Source organism: Sinocyclocheilus rhinocerous, unplaced genomic scaffold (genome assembly GCF_001515625.1).
Source record: "Sinocyclocheilus rhinocerous isolate Xijiao unplaced genomic scaffold, SAMN03320098_v1.1 scaffold2091, whole genome shotgun sequence".
Classification (NCBI taxonomy): domain Eukaryota; kingdom Metazoa; phylum Chordata; class Actinopteri; order Cypriniformes; family Cyprinidae; genus Sinocyclocheilus; species Sinocyclocheilus rhinocerous.
Genome location: NW_015632714.1, coordinates 85,042 through 105,865, shown reverse-complemented (window position 1 = coordinate 105,865; position 20,824 = coordinate 85,042). Strand labels below are relative to the sequence as shown.

At 36.7% G+C, this 20,824-nt stretch overlaps 1 protein-coding gene across 1 annotated transcript in view; it reads right to left on the bottom strand.

The window, feature by feature from the left end:
- Positions 1-20,824, bottom strand: part of LOC107742758 (nesprin-1-like) — a 125,999-nt gene that overhangs the window by 59,141 nt on the left and 46,034 nt on the right. The window contains exons 27-55 of the mRNA XM_016555794.1: positions 19,564-19,672; positions 19,316-19,480; positions 16,599-16,766; positions 16,332-16,508; positions 16,015-16,104; positions 15,793-15,980; positions 15,564-15,687; positions 15,067-15,233; positions 14,553-14,706; positions 11,523-12,148; positions 11,265-11,444; positions 10,351-10,501; positions 10,097-10,249; positions 9,827-10,009; positions 9,642-9,743; positions 9,362-9,565; positions 8,681-8,888; positions 8,460-8,572; positions 7,552-7,757; positions 7,212-7,361; positions 5,983-6,274; positions 4,254-4,426; positions 3,867-4,176; positions 2,986-3,150; positions 2,510-2,866; positions 2,285-2,421; positions 1,396-1,573; positions 1,137-1,319; positions 704-847 (exon numbers count right to left, since the gene is read on the bottom strand). Of these exons, the coding sequence (XP_016411280.1) occupies positions 704-847; positions 1,137-1,319; positions 1,396-1,573; positions 2,285-2,421; positions 2,510-2,866; positions 2,986-3,150; positions 3,867-4,176; positions 4,254-4,426; positions 5,983-6,274; positions 7,212-7,361; positions 7,552-7,757; positions 8,460-8,572; positions 8,681-8,888; positions 9,362-9,565; positions 9,642-9,743; positions 9,827-10,009; positions 10,097-10,249; positions 10,351-10,501; positions 11,265-11,444; positions 11,523-12,148; positions 14,553-14,706; positions 15,067-15,233; positions 15,564-15,687; positions 15,793-15,980; positions 16,015-16,104; positions 16,332-16,508; positions 16,599-16,766; positions 19,316-19,480; positions 19,564-19,672 (5,557 nt within the window). The remainder of the gene's footprint in view (positions 1-703; positions 848-1,136; positions 1,320-1,395; positions 1,574-2,284; positions 2,422-2,509; positions 2,867-2,985; positions 3,151-3,866; positions 4,177-4,253; positions 4,427-5,982; positions 6,275-7,211; positions 7,362-7,551; positions 7,758-8,459; positions 8,573-8,680; positions 8,889-9,361; positions 9,566-9,641; positions 9,744-9,826; positions 10,010-10,096; positions 10,250-10,350; positions 10,502-11,264; positions 11,445-11,522; positions 12,149-14,552; positions 14,707-15,066; positions 15,234-15,563; positions 15,688-15,792; positions 15,981-16,014; positions 16,105-16,331; positions 16,509-16,598; positions 16,767-19,315; positions 19,481-19,563; positions 19,673-20,824) is intronic.

Genomic DNA, 20,824 nt, shown 5'->3' with positions numbered 1-20,824 from the left:
TCTGAAAGTGCACCGTGTATAAAGTTATTGTCTCTCAAAAAAAAAGAGTCGACTCTGAAACTTTGAAACGAGTCATTTTAAAATGAAGTAAAAATAGTTTCCCCAGTAACGCTGTACACAAAGCAGCACTGCGCTCACAAACGTTGCTTTATCAGGCATTACAGGCGAGATGAAATGAAAATGAGACCAATCAGATCAATCACCGCAGATTAGTGTCACGCAAAGGAGGGGTTTGGAAAAATGAATCGTTGAGCGAATCGTTTGGGAGTCGTTGAGCAAGTAAGGTAAAAAAAAATGCATATTATAAGACAATGAAAGTGTTTTTTGACCTTGCATGCATGTCAACCTGACTCCCAAAACCAAAATATGAACCTTTCATTACCCATAATAGGGGCACTTTAATATATTAAAATTAAAAATAATGTATAATACATAAAAAACAAACCTACTATATAAATAAATACAATAAAAATAAACGTAACTATATTTATATAAAATAAAAATATATCTCAAATAAATAGATTTAAATATTTAAAACATATCTATATCTATTCACAAAATCATATGAGCAAAATATTGACAAAAAAGCCTGTAAAGTTCATTAGAGCAGCCTAACTACTCCGATCAGCTAGAATGCTGCTTGTGAATGGCTCTTCTGCTAATGGCTGTGAGTACAGCTGGTTTTGATCACGCTGTACTGCACCTGTAACCTGTGCAGCTCCTGCTTCTTGGCTGTGAGATCATGCAGCCGACTGCTGCTCTCCTGAACGGCCTCCTCGGTTTCATTCAGCCAGTCCTGGAGCGGCTCCACGCTCATTTCAAAGTCCCGCATCTGAGCCTGGAGATTCTGGAAGAAAAGAATCAATGACGGTACATTTAAAGAGAGAATGACTGATTATAGCTAGATCAGATGTTTTTTGGTCTACTGAGGTCTATGATATAAATGATTTACTTAAGTACACCTTGAGATTGCAAGTAATGTTCTAACCTTTCAAGAAATATCGAATAACATGAATACTAAATGCAACAAGATTTTTAGAACATTGCAGGTAGTTGTTATTGCATTACAGGCCTAAATCAAAAGAGTCTCGGATTCAACAGATGTGTGGATTTATCATCAAATGATGGTCAGACACCTGTAAGGCGGTTTCTCTCTGGTGCAGGTTCTTCATGAGTGTTTTCCAGTCTTCTCTGGCCGTGTTGATTTTGGCTCTGACTGACTCCACTCTGTCTTTGGCAGCGATGCTCATCAGTAGCTCTCCGCTGGCTGCCACTGTGTTCAGTTTGCCGTAGCCTTGCTCACGGTCACTCAGAAACTCCTGCAATAAGAAGAACTTACCCTCAGAATCATAACTGAATTGAGTGGACAACAACAGTAAATCAATAAGATGTTACCTGGATCTTCTGCAGGCTGGACGATGCTTCAGCCAGGTTCTGAGGCACATCGAAACACTTGGCCGTATTGATTTTCGCATTGACCAGCCACTGCTGGAAGTCCCGAAAAGCGGCACGGAAGCGCTGCTCCAGGAGCTTCTCCTTTCCCTGACACTCTCGAGACGCCTGGAGACTGAGGCTACGGGGAGGAAGAAAGATGTTACAAACTACTGATGCAAACGAAGCGATCTGAACATTGATACCATGTAGTACTCAAATATGATTCTACACAAACTTTCCATTCATTTCCAATGCTGTTTGTGTTGAACCGTTTGTGGCTTCCGCTCAATTTGAATGAGCTGCTGTTCTGTTGTTTTGTTGACTATTATTATGGTCAATTTTCATTGATTTCAGATTTGCTGAAATGTTATGTGAAAAAACAAAACTGTTATTGGTGCTTTTAAATGTTCTCGGCCAGTCTGTCTCAGTACTATTTTTGTATGTTTTTATACCATAACTATTTTAATTATTCATTTTGAATTAGCAGTTATTTTTATATTTTCAGTTTTCATTTTAATTTTGGTTTAAGTTTTAGTAATTTTGCTATGTGCTTTTTGTCATTGTATTACATTTTTTTATAATTTATATTAATATATTTTTTTATTTTTTTATTTTTTTCAGTTTTAGGTTCAATAATTTTAGTATTTAAACTACTTCAGTTAGTGCAAAGGTAACATTTCTCATTTTCATTTTAAGATTTTTCATTAATAAACATTTGGATCTAATGTTTATATTATATTTATTTTAGTTAACAATAATAACACTAGTCTCTCTGTGTACTTAGATGTTCTGCTAAAACTAGAACATACAGTAAAACCTGGAAGAGTTGCGTGGTCTTGAGCTCTTTTACCTGTTGTATTCTTTAATGAGGGCAGATACTCTCTCAGACTGAGCGCCCAGATCTCTGGAGAACCGGCACAAGTCATTCAGCTGACACTTCAAATTGTCCGACATGGGCTCAATGTTTAGCAGTGCTTCCAAGGCGTCCTGAGTCATAAAAACATTAAGTACAGTGACTTTAAAAGAACAGAAATTTTTTATTATTATTGCTTATAATTTGCTCTGTAGGCTTTACCTTTGCTGTCTGCCATCCCTGCACAGCCTCTTCACCGGAGCTCATTTCTTCCACCTGCTGCAGTTTGATGCGCCACTCCTGCAGCTTGCTGCTGAAGTCCTGCAGGTCCTGCTCCAGCTGCGCAGCTAGGCTGTTGAACTCCTGCTCCGAGCTGGCCATCTGAGCCAGAACGCCCTCCAGGCCAGAGCACATGTGTTTAGCACCGCGCTCCCACTGTTCCCAGGCCGAGAGCAGCCCAGCCTCCTCTCTCTCCAGAACCTCACAGCCCACCGTGGACGTGTGGTCGCGTGTGGCGGCACCGCAGCTCTGCACACGGGTCAAGCGCTCATGGCCTTGTTTCCTGGAGTCTAACAGCCCCTAAAATTTAATCACAAAGCTTTAAAGTCCACATGAAATCAAAATTAACTTCCGTAATAAATGTTTCTGGTCTATTATGTGCACAACAAGATATCAGAGCACAGTATAGTTTAACATACCCTGACTTTAGAGAGTTTCCTCTGAACAGAAGCAGCGTCTCCAGACATGTCTGACCAGCGCTGAAGCTCTTCTTTAGCTGATGTGAGCCAGTCATTCAGGTCACGCACCGACACCATATACTGCTCATGCTCTTTGACGATCTCCTCCATCTGTTGCACCTTATTCTGCAGAATAGGACATTACACAAAACATCAGAAATGTTGAAACTCAGAAAATTGACCTTATTTAATAAAAAAAAATGTTTCAGGTTTTTTTGTTAATGATTCGTTGATGTATATTATTGTTATTATTACTATTATTCAAAAGAAATGTTTTTATAGTCTTTCATTAAAACTTAAATACTTTTTTTTTTTTTTTGCTGATGTAACCAAGAAATCAATTCATTTCTTAAGCAATTATCTTGCTTATTTTCTCAATCCAATAAAATCTTGATGTGCATGTAATAAACTCTCAACCTACATTATTTTCCACTAAACATTTTTCTTCTCAGAGGTACATTACGGATGTTAAATCTGTTTCATGTTGTTTTTAAGGCATTCAGTAGGCACTATTATCTAGAGTGAATTACCAGGAAGTGGTTTATGTATTGTATTGCATTGTATTTATTGTATTGTATAAAATAAAATAAAACAAGACCCTGGTGTTAAATTTATATCAGTAATATAATAATATATAATAATGATTATCAACAAAGAAGTTTGAGATCAGGTTTAATAAAATATATGCCATATGCCATAATTGACAAGAATAGTAATTTCAAAATAAAATACTTCAAATTATGGACGTTAAATATGTTTCATGTTGTTTATAAGGCTAGACTAGAGTGACTTACAGCAAGTGGTTTGCCTTCTATATTTCAAATAAAATGACATATTTTTACCTTAATGACAGCTGTGATGTTGGTAAACTGGGTGTTGAACTCCGATTTCGGTCCCTCTGCGAATGCCTGGTCTCCTGTCTTCTCATACAGCTCTGTGGCTTTCTCATTCAGACGTGTCAGTGCTGACGAATGGACCTCCACATCGGCCTGAATGGCCCGCAGGCGCTCCAGCAGCAAAGCTTTCTCTTTCAGCCCGGGCTGCTGCGGCAGAGCCACCCCTGCCTCCTGCTCCACCATCTCCATCCACTGCTGCAGCTGAGCTTTACTCTCCAGAAAACTGCCCCATCGAGCCACGGTCCACTCCAGACGACTGCATCACACACAAACGATTATTACAGTATTCTGCCAAGTTACCCTGAGGCTTCATAAGAGGAGACAGGAACTCACCTGTGGCAGCTCATAGCGGTCATGAGGATATTGGCCCAGGAATCCTTCAGACTCTTGAGCTGAGAGCGGATCATTTCCTGTTTATCCCTACTGCAGTTCTTCAGCACCTGTTCTCCCTTCCCTACGGTCATGTTGAGCTTCACCTCCCCTTCACCCTTCATCAGCAAGATGTCCTGAAACAACATCATCAATATGTCAATGCTCATATAATTTCAGAATAAATTTGTACTCAAAAATCATTAAAAAAATGCATACATTATTAATTAAAAAACTAGTAATCTCAAAATTAAATAAAAAAAATGGCCTGGCTATTATATTTGTATCAATAACATATTAATATGTAATATCATTAATATATAATATAATAATGATGACAGACAAAAAGTTCATGTTTAATAAAATATATGGCCTATGCCATAATTGACAAGACCAGATCTCAAAACACAACATATCAAATTCATGCCATTTTAATGGACAAGACTGGTAATCTCAAAATTAAAAATAAAATAAAATAAAAATAAAATTTGAAAGGCTTGGTATTATATTATATTATATTATATTATTAATATATAATAATGATTGATGAAGAGTTTGCGTTTAGGTTTAATTAATTGCATTAGAGTGTAGGGCTGTCAAAAAGGCTGAAAAACTACATTCAAATTTTGTACTTAAATTATATTCCGTAATTTAACCGTTCGGACGTTCTTGCTTACTGCTCTGCGCTTTGCTCCCTATTTCTGTACTTTTCTTTGATTTTTCTAAGATTTTTACTTCAGCAGATCAGCACAGTGCTCAAACAACATATTTTCGAATTATATTCGAATTTAAAATGCATAATTTCAGTTAGGGTGAAGAAAAGCTTTTGGCTTCTCTTCTGAGGCCACAAGAGGGCGCATCGAGCAAAATATTACTAATGCACGTTTATTCAAAGCATAAGATAAAATTACTATTTGTGAAAAAAGTGCATAATGTTTAAAATAATGTTTATAAACCAATTATAATTAATTAAGTTGCTTAAACAACTATAAACAAAACATCATCATGTATGTATGCATAGTTTAATACAAAGGGCGGAAAGCCAATCACACAGAGTTCATTTCTCATTTAAAAACATGAGATGCAGTGGGATGGGGAAAAAACCCGCCATAAAGTCTCGATATATGTTTTTTTCAAAGTTAAACTTGCATTAATTTTACATGGCTTTCTAAACATGCGGCAACTTTGTGCGAGATGCGAGTGCAACAGTAATAGATGTCCCTCTAGAAAATGCATTATATTTATAAATTATTTTTTTTATTTTTTTTATTATTAATGCATGTATTTTACATGACATTTTTAAAATTCCTTATGCAAAGTATGTGTTTTTATTTTATTTATTTTTTTATTTTGGGGTTTTTAATTGTAATAGTGCTTGCAAAGAAGCATGTTAAAATTCCTCATACTACAAAATATTTATTACTAAGTTTCTTTGTTTGTTTATTCATTCATTATTCATTTATTCGAATGCAACGTTTTTGCATTCGAATGTGGATTTTCATTTTAAATTCGACGAATATTCGAAATTCGATTTTTTTTGACAACCTTATTAGAGTGTGAGAAGTAATATTTGAAGTATGAGGAATTTCAACAAAAACATTTACCTAGCGAGTACTATTACAATTAAAAATCCCATAATAAAAAAAGAAAATCTCTGAATATTCATTTGGGTGGCATGACTGTGTTTTCTGACCTGAACCAGCCCCAGTCTCTTCTCCAGAGTCTCTTTATTGCCGCTGGTGCTGTTGAGTGAATTGAGGCGCTCCTGTACACCACTGAGCCATCCCCAGGTGCTCTGCAGCGTCTCCTCAAAGTTCTGCTGCTCCTGCAGGCTGAGCTGACATATGCGCAGTCTCTCCCTCGCCGCCTTGAGAAGCGCCTGATGCTGCAGCTGCAGCTGCGCAGACGCTCGAAGCTCCGCCCCACTGCCATGACCCCCCTCACTCAGAGACTGAGCTTCCTGGCACAGACTCTCAAATGAGTCCCTGCAGGATAAGAGATTGGACAATTATTTGTATTTTAATTTATTACAGTTACTTATATATTATATGAAAACATTACACAAAATACTGTGAGTGAATGCTATAAAATTGTCAATAGCAGATCTGTATATATATGTATGAGTCTCACAAATACCAGGTCACATGTCCAGGTCACATTTCCCAAAAATAATGTTTAAGTATAATGCAATAAATCAATAAACAAACAAACAAACAAAGAAACTTAGTAATAAAATAGTAATATTATTAATATAATATTTGTAGTATGAGGAATTTTAACATGCTTCCTTGGAAGCACTATTACAATTAAAAACCCCAAAATAAAAAAATAAATAAAATAAAAACACATACTTTGCATAAGGAATTTTAAAAATGTCATGTAAAATACATGCATTAATAATAACACTTTTTAAATTATTATTTATAAATATAATGCAATATACATGCATTAATAATGAAACATTGTTTATTAATTATTTATAAATAGAATTTCCAAAATGACAAAATGTATTAGTAAATAAAATAATAAAATATTTAATAATCATTTATTTAACAATAAAATACATATATTTTGCATAAGAATTTTCTTATTGATTTAAATATATGTTAAATGCAAAATGCATGGATTTAAATAATACATACATACATGATTAAATTATTTATTCATTACAAAACATTTATAAAACAAATATAATTTTTTGAAATATCAATATTTTTGAAATAAATTAAATATTCATTTATTTTTTATTTTGTGGGGGAGGGGATTATTTAGGATATTTTAAAATATATTTTCCAAATGAGTATACAAGGTTAAAAAATGTAATATTATACTGTTGCAAAAAACAGTGGGCCGTTTATTTACCTACTGAGGGCGCACAAATAGGACAAAAGATTGCTATTTATCAGTTTAACATATTCTAACCTCTCTTTAAGCACTTCATGTTGGAATTCTTCCACGCGCTCCAGCGTCACTCTCTCCTGATCGCCGTGTCTCCCCTCAGGCAGCTCGGTGCTCATCCTCACATCCATGCGCTCCAGCCAGCAGGTCAACCTCTGCAGACGGCTCTCAAAGCTAGAAAGACACAGCACAGATTTCAATTCACAGCGCTCGGTGACAAATAACCCCCTGCCAACTTGAGAGCAGAGTGTAGGTCCTCTCTTCCACAGCAAAGCCGTTTATCCCCAGGAATTGTTTCAAACAATCTGCCGCTCTAATATTTAACCCAGCAAGCAGCAGTGTGACGCCGCTGTTAAGTTCTCACCCGCTGAGCAGACTGGCGCTCTCTTCCAGGTTCTGCTGGTTCTGTTTACACTGCTCCACGTAACTGTCCCAGTCCTGCTGGATGGAGGAGAGGTTCTGCTGGACTTGGCCAGCGCTGGCTTTCGGGAGGTGCAGAAGAAGCTTCTCACCCTCCGTACACACCAGCGTTAGACGGCTGTCTCCATCATCCACCCGCTCCAGAGCTCCCTGCATTACAATGAGTTTAAGTGTTAAAAGTGACACATGCATAACATGTCAGACATTGTTTGTACTATAGATAAAACATGGCAAAAAACAGCAAAGGAGATGACATGCAGTACACTACCATTCAAAAGATCTTTTGTTAAAAAAATTATTACTTTTATTCTGTAAGGATGCATTAAATTGATCTAAAGTGACAAGTAAAGACATTTAAAATGTTACAAAAATTCTATTTCAAATAATGCTGTTCTTCTGAGCTTTCTATTCATTAAACAACCCTGAATAAATGTATCAATGTTTCCACAAAAATACGAAGCAGCACAACTGTTTTCAACATTAATTAATAATAATAAGAAATGTTTGTTGAGCTGCAAATCAGCATATTAGAGTGATTTCTGAAGGATCATGTGACTGGAGTAATGATGCTGAAAATTCAGATTTGCATCACAGGAATAAATTACATTTTAAAATACTGTATATTCAAATAGAAAACTGTTATTTTAAATCGTACTAATATTTGACATTACTTCCAAATAACTTCCATTTTTTTCTAACCAGTCACAAACATTAAGTGTTGGTTTAAGACATTTTACCTGATGCTTGGTATCTGTTTTTAGGTATGCCCATAATGCACTTAATTATGATTTTGGTGTTTTACATAGCATTTCCCTTTCAGATTGGATGAGGTGTCATTAAAAGATGAAATACCTTCAATTTCTGCAGTTTGCGTCCCACCACGCTCATGTCACCAGAATGATCGGCACATTCTCTTACAATGTATTTCTGTCCAGAGAGCCATGTATGAAACTCCTTCACAAGATCTGAGAAGAGAAGACAAAGTGGACAGTAAGTAAACAATCTTTCCACAATGTCTGTCCTTGAATAAGTAGGGAAGATCATTGTTTAATCAGGAATACAGTGATTCTCACCATTGAAGTGCTGCTGGAGGCCATGCTGCATGGAGCCAAGCTTCTTAACACAGAGCTGATTGACCGTTTCATATTTCTTGATGAGGTCGGTCATAGAGGAACCTAGACCGGCAAGTTCCTCGGATGGGTATTTTCTGCAAAGCGTGTTCAGGCTTTCCCGGGCCGAGTCAATGCTCGTCTGCTGGTTCTGAAGCTCCTTTTGGATTTCCTATTAATTGTATGCATGTTTTTTTTTCTTTAAAGTCCATTTATAATGTTAGTCAAGGTTTCTTGTATCAAAACAGTCATAATTCAGTGTTATCTGACCGTTTTTCACCCTCTCTCTGATCCCTAGAGCTTCTATAAAACTTCTATATGTGCAGTAAATGTCCTCGGTTATGATTGATTAATTGTGATATGCCTCAATTCACTCATTTCTTTAAAAGTCCTTTTCCAAAACCTTCACCCTCTCTGTTCCTCTCTGGTGGAATGAGCAGCCAACATCCACCCGAACTGCTAAAATTTAAATTTTCATTTTTCAGCTTTCTAATAAACATGGCACTGTAAACAACAAATATTGCTGGCTCTATGATGAACAGCTTATGCTCTTCTATTGTAAGTCGCTTTGGATAAAAACGTCTGCTGAATGCATAAATGTAAATATGTTTCCTTCAAAATGGAAAAAAAAAACACTTTCTGTACCTTCACTCTGCAGATTTCTTCAGGAGCTGTTCCGCATGGTGAATCCACCAAAGATCTCTCAACGTTCTTCAACCACTCGGACATCTGGCTGAGAAAACCTTCCAGCTGCTTCTTCTGAGAGCAGAAATCTTGGAGGTTGCTCTTGGCTTGGTCACATAACTCTTCAATGCTACTAATTTTCCTTCTGAGGTCCGTCTCAATGACCTGGAAGATGGCGAACAGGTGATGAAACCAGTTATCAAAACCAATGAGCTGGAGAACAAATGAAGATCAGTCTTACCTGCAGTTTAGCAGGAGCATCTTGGCCACCGCAGAGTTGTTTCAGCTCTGAAACTTTCTCTTGTAAAGCATCAATCTTCTTTTCTTTCAGGCCAACATCCACCTAGACAGAAAAATGAATAAAAATATTACACAACTGTTGCTCTGGTTTTATGAACGCGTTTAATAACACAGCTTGGAACATGCCTTGACTTCAGAGAGTTTGTTTGCGGTTTTCTGGCTATCATTGAAGTTATTGAGTCCATCTGTCAGATCCATAACCGAGCTGTTGGACCAGCTTTCGATTTCTCCACTGATGTCGTAGATTTCCACCCACAGAGCAGAGCTCCTCTTGAGACTTTCGAGATTGTCCTCGATTTTTTCTGAAACCTGTGTGGATATGAAGAATAATGGCTTTGTTATATGAGGGTTTTATTTTTATTGAAGACTCAATAATTGGCCTTTGGACAAACTCACATCTAGCCACTGGTCCACTGTGGCATCTATTTCTGTCTTCTGGGTGTCGCAATCAGGGATTTTGTTTAATTCACTTAAAAGCTTCTTTCCTTTACTTGAAAATCGCTCTAGTACATTCTGGTTACTGGCCATCTCTGCTTTAACAGCTTCATGCTACAGAAAGGAAGACCATTTAAGACCCACAAGTTTATCATGGATAGTAGAACTTAGTAACTCTATTAACTGGTATTTCAAAATAGATTGTCAAGTTTTACCTTCAACAGGGATCTTCGCGTGTCCTCTTGGTCTTTTAGGACAGCTTTAATGTCGGCTATAGCATCAGCACTCTCCAATATTGTGTTTATTGAAGACTTTAAGCTCTGGTAGTCCTTCATGAGCTCTACCAAAGCGCTGCTCTGCTCTTGCCTGGGACAAAAACACGCAGCAATGTCAGTTAGACACAAAAAATCTGCACTTCTGCATAACTTAAATATGGAAAATTAACTTTGATACCCTCAGGAAGTGATGCTCAAACTTTTAGACCAAGTTGCAAACCATGATTGATCAAATCAGACCACTGAAGAGCCACAAAGTCAACATGTAGCCACTAAAGACTTATGCTTTTAATTAAACATTACATGCAATTGTTTGTTCTCCATAAAGGTCCATAATATTGTTACTGCATTACTGAATAAATAAGTCTAAAAACTAAATAAATGTTTAATTTAATTTAATTTAATTTAATTTAATTTAGTTTAGAAAAATTAAAAAGGGACCACTCATGTCCCACAATGTCACCATGTAACCACTAAAGATTTGAATATAAGAAAAAAGATTTAAATTAATTAAATTATATTAAATTAAAAAAAAAAAACATAACATGGCTAAAATGGCAATTTTAAATAATTAAATTAAATTAAATTAAAATAAATAAATAAATGGCTAGAAGAAAAATATGGCTAAAAAGGACAATTGTCTGCTACCAACAAAGATGAAATCTAATATCCAAAATAGGGGGGACCAAATGTAAAAGTTATAATCTTAGTTAATAATTCTCCATTGACATATTGATCAACCATTAATATGAATACTGTGAACATTTTCTTACACTTAAAGTTATTTATATTTTTAATCATCTCACTACAAAGTGGAACAAACACAGTATAAGAGCCTGTTACTGGCGGCTCACCTTTCAGTAATGAGTTTCTTGGTGTCTTCCCAGGTGGTCTGAAGGAGGTTAATTTCCCTTAGTACTTCACCACCCAGCTCAGCGTCTCTCTGAGCCAGCTGTTGACCTTTGTCCCTGAGCCACTGCTCCTCGTGCTGGTGTGACTGCAGCTCATCTTCCAGCTGATTGAAGAACCGAAGCCTAAAAACATCACAAATTCAATAAGCAGCCCAACAGATATGAAATAGAAACAGCCCTGTTGAAAAGAGTAATCCATACCTCTGCTGTAGAGTAAGCACATTGGGCTCTTTCAGGCCCTGTTTATCTGCCTTCTCCTCAATATCCTCTACCGTTTTGAGCAGCTGCTCTTTACGCTGTCTGAACGAGCTCCAAAGAGCACCGAGAGCCTCAGCTTCGCTTTGTTTGGAGCCCAGTAGGTTCCTCACAGCATCCAGCTCCACGCTCAAGAAGTCGGCCAATGAGCGGCACGAGGATCGAGTGTCCTTTCCATTCATCAGGTGGAGATGAGCCTTACAGAGGCTGCCGTCCAGATTCACAGCGAGCGTTTCAAGGCGACTAATATCAGGAACGATAGCTTCGAGGTCTTTCTGCAGCTCGTCCACCCGGCTTTTATCCCAACTCCCAGCGCTCTCCACGGTCTGTCTGAGGCCCTGAAGGACGCCGGCCGCCACACTATGGGTGTGTAAGAAGGCCTCTAGCTTCTCCAGACTCTCGCCTCGTAGTTCAACCAGCTGATGTGCCTCCATGTATGGCTGCAAGGAGCTCTCCCACTTTCCCTGAAGCTGTTGAACCTCAGCTGGCTCACAAACATCACACAAGGTCTTAGTTTGCTGCTGAAGACTCTGTCTTAAAACACTTTGCTTCAGCAGATCATCTCTCCTCTCCTGGTGAGAAAGATTATAAAACAATACTGCCTTGTAAAATGGCCAATTTCTCTTCTTGCAGATAGGTAATATACTCTGTTCTTCTCATTTTATATTTACTATGGTTCTCAATTTAACACATTAAACAATATGATACTTTGCCAGGTTCAGCTATTCAAAAGTAAAACTAAATATGATGTTTAAGTAAAATTTTTTGTAAAAACCTGAAGACTAAATTTGGATTACCTTGGTTAAAAACCTTTTTAAAATATCAACAGAATAAAACAAGTTCCTCAAATTGGTAGATGTCCTTTCTCTGGCACAATAACCTACATTTTTGAATTTCTCATCAAATATTCATAAATGCAATAATTTTCAAAACATCCAGACAACTGTATTAAAACATTTAATTTGGATTGACATTCTCAATATTTACATAAAACTACCTTTTAAAAGTTTGGGGTTTGTAAGTTTTTTGTGTTTTTGAAAGATATCTATTAGGGATGCACGATATTGGATTTTTGCCGATATCCGATATTTTTCAACTCATTTTGGCCAATAGCCGATACCGATATATTTCCTTTTGTTTGGAAACAACACCAAGTCTCTCCTGTGTGGAAATCAAAGTGAAACAAATTACTTTTAATTTTGGTTAGTTTTTAACAAGAATTTATTTGTTAGAATTAAATAAACAATAATGAAGTTCTTTTAACTATAAATAAACTATATATCAATCGCTGCATTTTTTTTCCCAGAAAGATGCAGTAGTAACCTTAACATTTTATTTTAAGATTTAACATTTGTAGATGGTCTAAAGCAAAAATCTTTTAGAGCTCATAATTTGTTTAAAAATATATTACACAATGAATAAATCAGCATATATAAAATAATTTAATTTACAAGTGTCATGTTTGTGATTTTTTTTATTCATGTAAGCTATAGCTTCTGACCTTTAATTCAAAACATACTCATGATTTTATGACATCAATTACTGCTTTATTTAATCAAAAACACAAGCCGGGTTTCCATCCAAAGTTGCGAATTTAACTTATGCGCAAAATTGAAATATCGCATAAAACATTTGTGAATAAGCACCGTTTCCATCCAACGAGTCAAACATAACAAAATCGTCACTTCCTGGTAGAACTGGCGCTAGGCTATATATCACTATGAAAAGTAGGAGAAACCTAATTTTCATAGGCCTATATAATAAATTACTTGTGCCTCAGAGCAAGCAGACGAAACAAAATAAATGCGGTCATTGCTTTCGGAGGTGGATGCTGCTGTTTGGGAACGCAGTCGTGTAACAGTTCTGGGAGGCAATTATACAGAAATACGTTGATGACAGACTTTGCTCGGACATTTCAAAATGACCATAACATTTCAGATGCTGAGGAACGAGATTGGTCCACTGGTTAGGTTTTGCCATCCCATAGCGCAAAGTCACATGACTTTTCTGATTCGCATGGAGGAATTTACTCGGCAAATGCGTTTCCATCTCCTTTTATTCGCATTAACCCTTTTTCGCACAAAAACCACCTCAAGCAAGCATAAAAACTTTTTTGCGATTTAAGGGATTTTTCCAAATTTGGCGTTTCCATCACTCGTTTCTGATGCGATACTTCAAAAGGCGCATAAAAACAGGGTGATGGAAACATAGCTACAGTCTAAATGTTATTTATGTTTTTTACTTTTATTATAGTTTCTACATTTTATTAGAAGTAGGCCAACAGCGCCCCCTACGGGAAATTAAAGAAATTAAAAGAAAGAAATTAAAACTCCTTACTGAACGGGCTTTAGGACCCGGGGCAGGCTGTCGCTGCTGCCATTGCACGTGCTATATTACCGTTTACTCTATCATACACCGAACGCGTCATTCTGTACGTGCATTCTCAGTTAAATGCAGCGATCTAAATCAGTGAATCTAATCATCTTTCAGTCAAAACTTTGCGTCAAGAATGAGCCACATGCTGACGTGATCTAATCTCTAGCACACCCTGAGCAGATGCGAGTTAATGTATTCCTCTTATTGGCAAAACATATCGGCATAATTTTTCATATCGGGCCGATATTTACATTTTGCCATTATCGGCCAATTCCGATATCGGCCCGATAATATCGTGCATCCCTAAAATCTATTATTCTCATCAAGGCTGCAATTATTTTATCAAAACTACAGTAAAAGCAGTGATACTGTGAAAAAATATAATAAATTAAAATAATTGTTTTGTTTTCTATTTGAATATATTTTAAAATGTAATTTATTCCTGTGATGGCAAAGCTGAATTTTCAGCAGCTACTATGCATGAATGATTATTTTCTCTCAAAAATTGCAACATAAACATTTCTCTAATTATCACTTTTTAGTTTCAACATACCAATTACATACCACATACTGAATGGAGGCTCTCATAATGGAACGTACCGTGATATCACTGGTGGAAGGTTGAAGATCAGTGATATCAACGTGAGAAAACGAATGTAAAGATGAGAGGAAAGACTCTCCCCATTTGAAGAACTTCTGCAGGGCTTGATCAAACTGCTCCACCTGAGAAAGGTGCTCCTGAAGCACTTGGATTCTGTGATGAAGAGTTTGATGAACAGTACTATGTTAGACATACTCAGTTTTTTTAATGCAAAGTTTATCACTCACTCCACCCAGTCCATTTATGAAATTTAAGCCACAAACATACATAAGCGCATTAACATACTGATCCACCCTCATGAACAACAGCCTGATTTATGCCAGCACATGGAGGTTGGATAATCATAACAGAGGCCATTTATTTATAAGAGTATCAAAAGTACAATAGCAAAAAAAAGCTGTCAGAGAAAGGTTGGAAAATAGTCATCCAAAGCTTAATTACAACTATTTTTGATGCAAGAAACCTAAAGATGGCCTCTTTAAACAAATGCAGCTTATGCTTAATATGACTGACCTTTGAGGTATAGCTGTGGTCTGACACTTCCATCTTTTCTCAAGCTGTTCATGGTCTTCTTTGAGTGTTTTCACACGTTCATCTGATGCAGTGGTGTAAAGAGTTGGTGTTTGGGCCACCAGCCTGTTGTAAACTGACTCCAGAGACTGAAGTTCACTCTGTAGGTGCTTTAAAAGAAGTTTAAGAAACAATATGAAATTGAAATATTTCACTTCTAATATTAAATGTCCCTGCCATTTTCTAAAGAAAAAAAAAACTCATTAACTTTTCATCACAAATAGTTTTGAAATAGCTTTGCTTTTAAAATGAAGAGATGAAAAATAGCATTAACCATTATTATAGGTCGACTTTTCACAATTCACTTAAATCCCAATGGATAAAACCAAGCCTGTCATTCATTATTTCCAGCTAAATATTCTGTTTCACACAGAAATGTGTCACATTATAGAAGTAAAATACATTGTGAATGTTGTTTCATGCTTTATTTCATTTATTACTTTCAGTTCCAGCAGCTCTCCGTCCAGCTTTAGTTTGTCAACCGGGAGGAACTGAGAGTCAGGGCTGGATATGGATTCACATCTCTCCAGGCATGACTGCAGGGCAGACCAATCCTTTTCATACCTGAAATAGACAAAATAATCAAGAGATTTAAATAAATATCTCTTACAAAATAATATTTCTTCTTCATAATTTGATATTAGATACCAACAGAGAGAGTAAACATACTTTTGCCAGTGTGACAGAAGGCTCTCCATTTGGTTCTGTTTTTCCTTGGCCTGTTTTAAACACTGCTCGTAACTTTGCTGCAGGGCCGCCACGGCTCTCTCGGCCTTCTCTCTCTCGCTGAGCCTGCGGGCGCCAGCGGACAGGGACAGCAGGGTGGCCTTCAGCTTTTCCAGGGACTGGAACATATCCTGAAAACCAAACCAATCACTTATTCAGGTTCATCTCTCTCTCTGTGACCGATCGCACTTTACCCACAAACTCCCTCACTGCTGCCTGCTGACCCTCAAACTCCTGCCAAGCAGCTAAAGTCACCTGACAACAGAGATGGACATTGTTTCAAAGTCAGAAACTGAAATTATCTGCTTAATAAAAAACACAAATATATAAAAAAAACGACGTGAAAAACACAATATATAAATGTAATATATTGAATTAAATTAAATTTCATTCTCACCTCCAGGTTCTGTAACATATACATAACATCTAAAATACATAATTCTATTTTTTTATTTAATTTGACTTGACTTAACCATTCTCACCTCCAGGTTCTTTTCCTGTGACTCTGTGCTTTGATCCATTTCACTCAAGGTAGCCTCTAGTTTCTGCAGGTCTTCCTGTAAGCTCTCCTCCAGACCCTCCTCTACCTGCAGCTGCTTCCCACGGTTTATCTGCTCTTGCATTTCCTTCCGCTTGAGCCGGAGACGCTTGAGTTGTTGCTGCACATTAGGAAAGCACATGAATGTTAGATATAAATATGATTTTCAGCTATCAGCTATGACATAACATGGTTGCAGTGAGGGTGGCACCTGATGAAGCAGCAGCAGTTGTTGGGCTTCTCTGACAGACTCAGAGTTCAGAATCTTGCTGGTCTCAGACTGCAGCTCCTGCTGACCCTGTGTCAACTCCTCCAGTGTAGTTTTCACCTCCTCTCTGAACTGCACACAGTCGCTCACCGCCAGCACGACCTTCTCTGACTATCACAACACACACATACGATCTGTTATTAATATTTAAAAGCATCGTAACACAGGAAAGACTTTCAAGTCGAGACACAGTAGCAAAAACAGTCAGTTTAATTCTAAAAGGGTGGAAAATGGTCATGTAAAAGTTTGAAACCATTATGAGTGGGCGATAGGGCAAATGTGGGCAAAACTACATAATCTCAACAAAAAGTTGTTTAATAAAAAGAAAATACTTCAAAAAATTGACTAATTTACTTTATACATAGCAGCTAACAGCTGATTTACATTGATATTTTCTATATATCACATATCACCTCCAGCTTCAAAATATACAGAAAATATATAATATGTGACCCTGGAGCACAAAACCAGTCTTAAGTCGCTGGGGTATATTTGTAGCAATAGCCAAAAATACATTGTATGGGTCAAAATTATCGATTTTTCTTTTATGCCAAAAATAATATTAAGTAAAGATCATGTTCCATGAAGATATTTTGTAAATTTCCTACCGTAAATAAATATATCATAACTTAATTTTTGATTAGTAATATGCATTGAACTTCATTTGGACAACTTTAAAGATGATTTTCTCAATATTTTGATTTTTTTGCCCCCTCAGATTCCAGATTTTCAAATAGTATCTCGACCAAATATTGTCCTGTCATAGCAAATCATACATCAATGGAAAGCTTATTTATTCAGATGATGTATAAATCTCAATTTGAAAAAATGACCCTTATGACTGGTTATGAGGTCCATAACATGGAACATTTAAGATATAACACTGCAACTACAATGTGTGCTGTTAGTTTTTAGTCTAAGACAAAACCATATGAATTGTAGTTGCAGTGTTTGATCTTACTTTCCCTGTGTTTCCCTGCAGAAGTGTGTTTTACAAACTGACAGTTGCTGTCATTTGCCGTCGTAGAGTAGGGTACAAAATAGTAATATGTACAGTACATTTACACACCTTTTGTACATGTGATGGCATCAGCCACTTGCACTTTTCAGTTGTGCTTGAGGCTGTATCTCACATTTTAACACCAGCTTCAATGGAAAAAAAAAAAACTGCCCCAACATGAGAACAGGATTCTGACAATCTGAAAAAAGAATGAATAGAATTTATTTATTAACCACAAATGGCTAATACATTAAGATATAATAATATATTAAGACATTGGTAATATATTAAGATATATCTTTATTATATGTTTATGTATTATTATATTTAAAAAAACAGATACTACAAGCAACACCACACTACACTTAACAGTTATACAAAATACAGGCAAATGTAAATAACTTACCCGGCAATGCAGTTGCAATGAGCTGCAATGACTTCTCCGTCTTGTTTTGCGATAATCCATGCCTTTAGTGGCATTTTGGCAGACCTTTGAGAGTGGTTAACCTAATAAAGTAAAGTAAACAACCGTAACGCTAACATCAAGAGGTGCAGCAGCATTGAATGTTTGTTGCTAGGTTAATCGATAGGACAAAAAAGAAATACTCACGCGGGCAAAAACCAAACGATTGTCATTGGGGAGCACCTTGGTACCGAGGTCATTGACTCAACCACTAATAAAAAATGGTATGCATCCATACTTTTGTACGCCTTCATCTGTTTTTTGGAGTAGAAGGATGTCTGGAGGACAAGGTTGTTACTTACTGTATAACTACTGCCTCAATGGCAGGCAAATATTTCAGTTCAGCAGAAAATTCGCTCCTCTTCATAATATAAGGATCACATCCAACATATGTGTTGATTTTCTGTTTATATCTTTCTTTTGAAATAGTGCCTAATCCGCTACAATACGAACAATACAGAGGGGGAAGTCGTGGCCTAATGGTTAGAGAGTCGTACTCGTAACCCAAAGGTTGCGAGTTCGAGTCTTAGGTCCGGCAGGATTTGTTCAATACCCACGACTGAGGTGCCCTTGAGCAAGGCACCGAACCCCCAACTGCTCCCCGGGCGCTGCAGCATAAATGGCTGCCCACTGCTCTGTGTGTGTGTTCACTGCTGTGTGTGTGCACTTAGGATGGGTTAAACGTTTGTAAATTTCCTACTGTAAATATATTAAAACTGAATTTTTGATTAGTAATATGCATTTAAGAACTTCATTTGGACAACTTTAAAGGCGATTTTCTCAATATTTGGATTTTTTTGCACCCTTTGATTCCAGATTTTCAAATAGTTGTATCTCGACCAAATATTGTCCTATCATAACAAACCATACATCAATGGAAAGCTTATTTATTCAGCTTTCAGATGATGTATAAATCTCAATTTCGAAAAATTGACCCTTATGACTGCTTTTGTGGTCCAGGGTCACATATAATATATTATATAAAATATATTATATACAGTTTATATCTATATTATATATATTTCATGTATACTTAATATATAATAATATAGAAAAATTATATTTTGAAATTTGCTTTCAAAATCTTCACCTCCAGGTTCTATAAAATAGATATCCGCTGGCAGCTGATTTACTTTGACATTTTCCCATATGGCAGATGATTTATTTGAATTTGTTCTTAAAATGAGTATGTCTTACCTCAGAAAGGGATGTGAGGAGACCCTTAAAGTCACTGGAGAGTTTGCTGAGAGCAGCTCCCTGTCTCTGAGCGTCACTCTCTGTGCAAACCTCTATCAAAGCAGCCAAACGCGTCTTCAGCCAGCTCACGTTCCCCTCCTGCAGTTCAGCATCGTTTCTCAGACTCTGCAAATCATGAAGGGGCGATCAATCAAGATTTCACACAGCTGTCACATTCAGTTTCTTCCCACTTCATCTTTGTTTCTCACCTCTATAGTGGATTTGACCTGTCCAAACTTGCTGGGGTCTCCAGCTCTGTTTCGCAGAAGTCTGAGTTGATTTTCCTTCGATGTAACCCAGGCGGAGAGTTCAGAGAACCTGCAAACACACACAAAATCTAATTTTATGGTCAATATTCTATAAATTAAAATTAATTTATATCAGCAGTGATTTTACATGCAACAGATACAAGTACAATATTTAAGTCACATTTGTCATAAGGTAAACATTTTTGACATTGAGATTTATACACCATCTGAAAGCTGAATAAATAAGCTTTCCATTGATGTATGGCTTGTTAGGATAGGACAATATTTGAATATCTGGAATCTGAGGGTGCAAAATCTAAATACTGAGAAAATCGCCTTTAAAGTTGTCCAAATGAAGTTCTTAGCAATGCATATTACTAATCAAAAATTAAGTTTTGATATATTTACGGTAGGAAATTTACAAAATATCTTCGTGGAACATGATCTTTACTTAATATCCTAATGATTTTTGGCATAAAAGAAAAATCGATAATTTTGACCCATACAATGTATTTTTGGCTATTGCTACAAATATCCCCCAGCGACTTAAAACTGGTTTTGTGCTCCAGGGTCACAGTTATTTATATAGCAATTTATACAATACAGATTTTTTCAAAGCAGCTTCACATTAATACACAAGAAAATAACAGCAATAATGCACTAAAATCCATCAATTATGAAACAAATACCATTTCAGCTGTATAGCAGCTCGAAAATGACAATAGTGTCATTATTTAGCTCAATTTAGTTCAGTTTTGATTCAATTTAGGTCAGTAACAGAGGAAATTTTGCAAAATTCAATAGTTATGAAGCGAATACAATTCGACAGTAAAGCAGCTTGACAGAAGGCAATAATGTCATTATTCAGCTCAGGTCAGTTCTATGTTGATTCAGTTCAGTTCAATAACTGCAAAGTTAAAGGGTTAGTTCACCCAAAAATGAAAATTCTGTCATTAATTACTCACCATCGTGTTGTTCCAAACCCGTAAGACCCACTAGAGGTCTGCACGGGCTTTAAAGTGAAGCCCGAACCTGGCCCGTACCCGAGATCGTCTGACCCGACCCGACCCGACCCGATCGGCACAGTTAAATTTAGAGCTCGAACCCGAGCCAATTTTAAAAAATGCTGTATTTCACGATTGCATGCAACGGTCAGTAAGCAAATACATGTAAAGAAACAGAATCATTAAGGCTCGGCCAGTTCACAAGGCAAAAGAAAAAA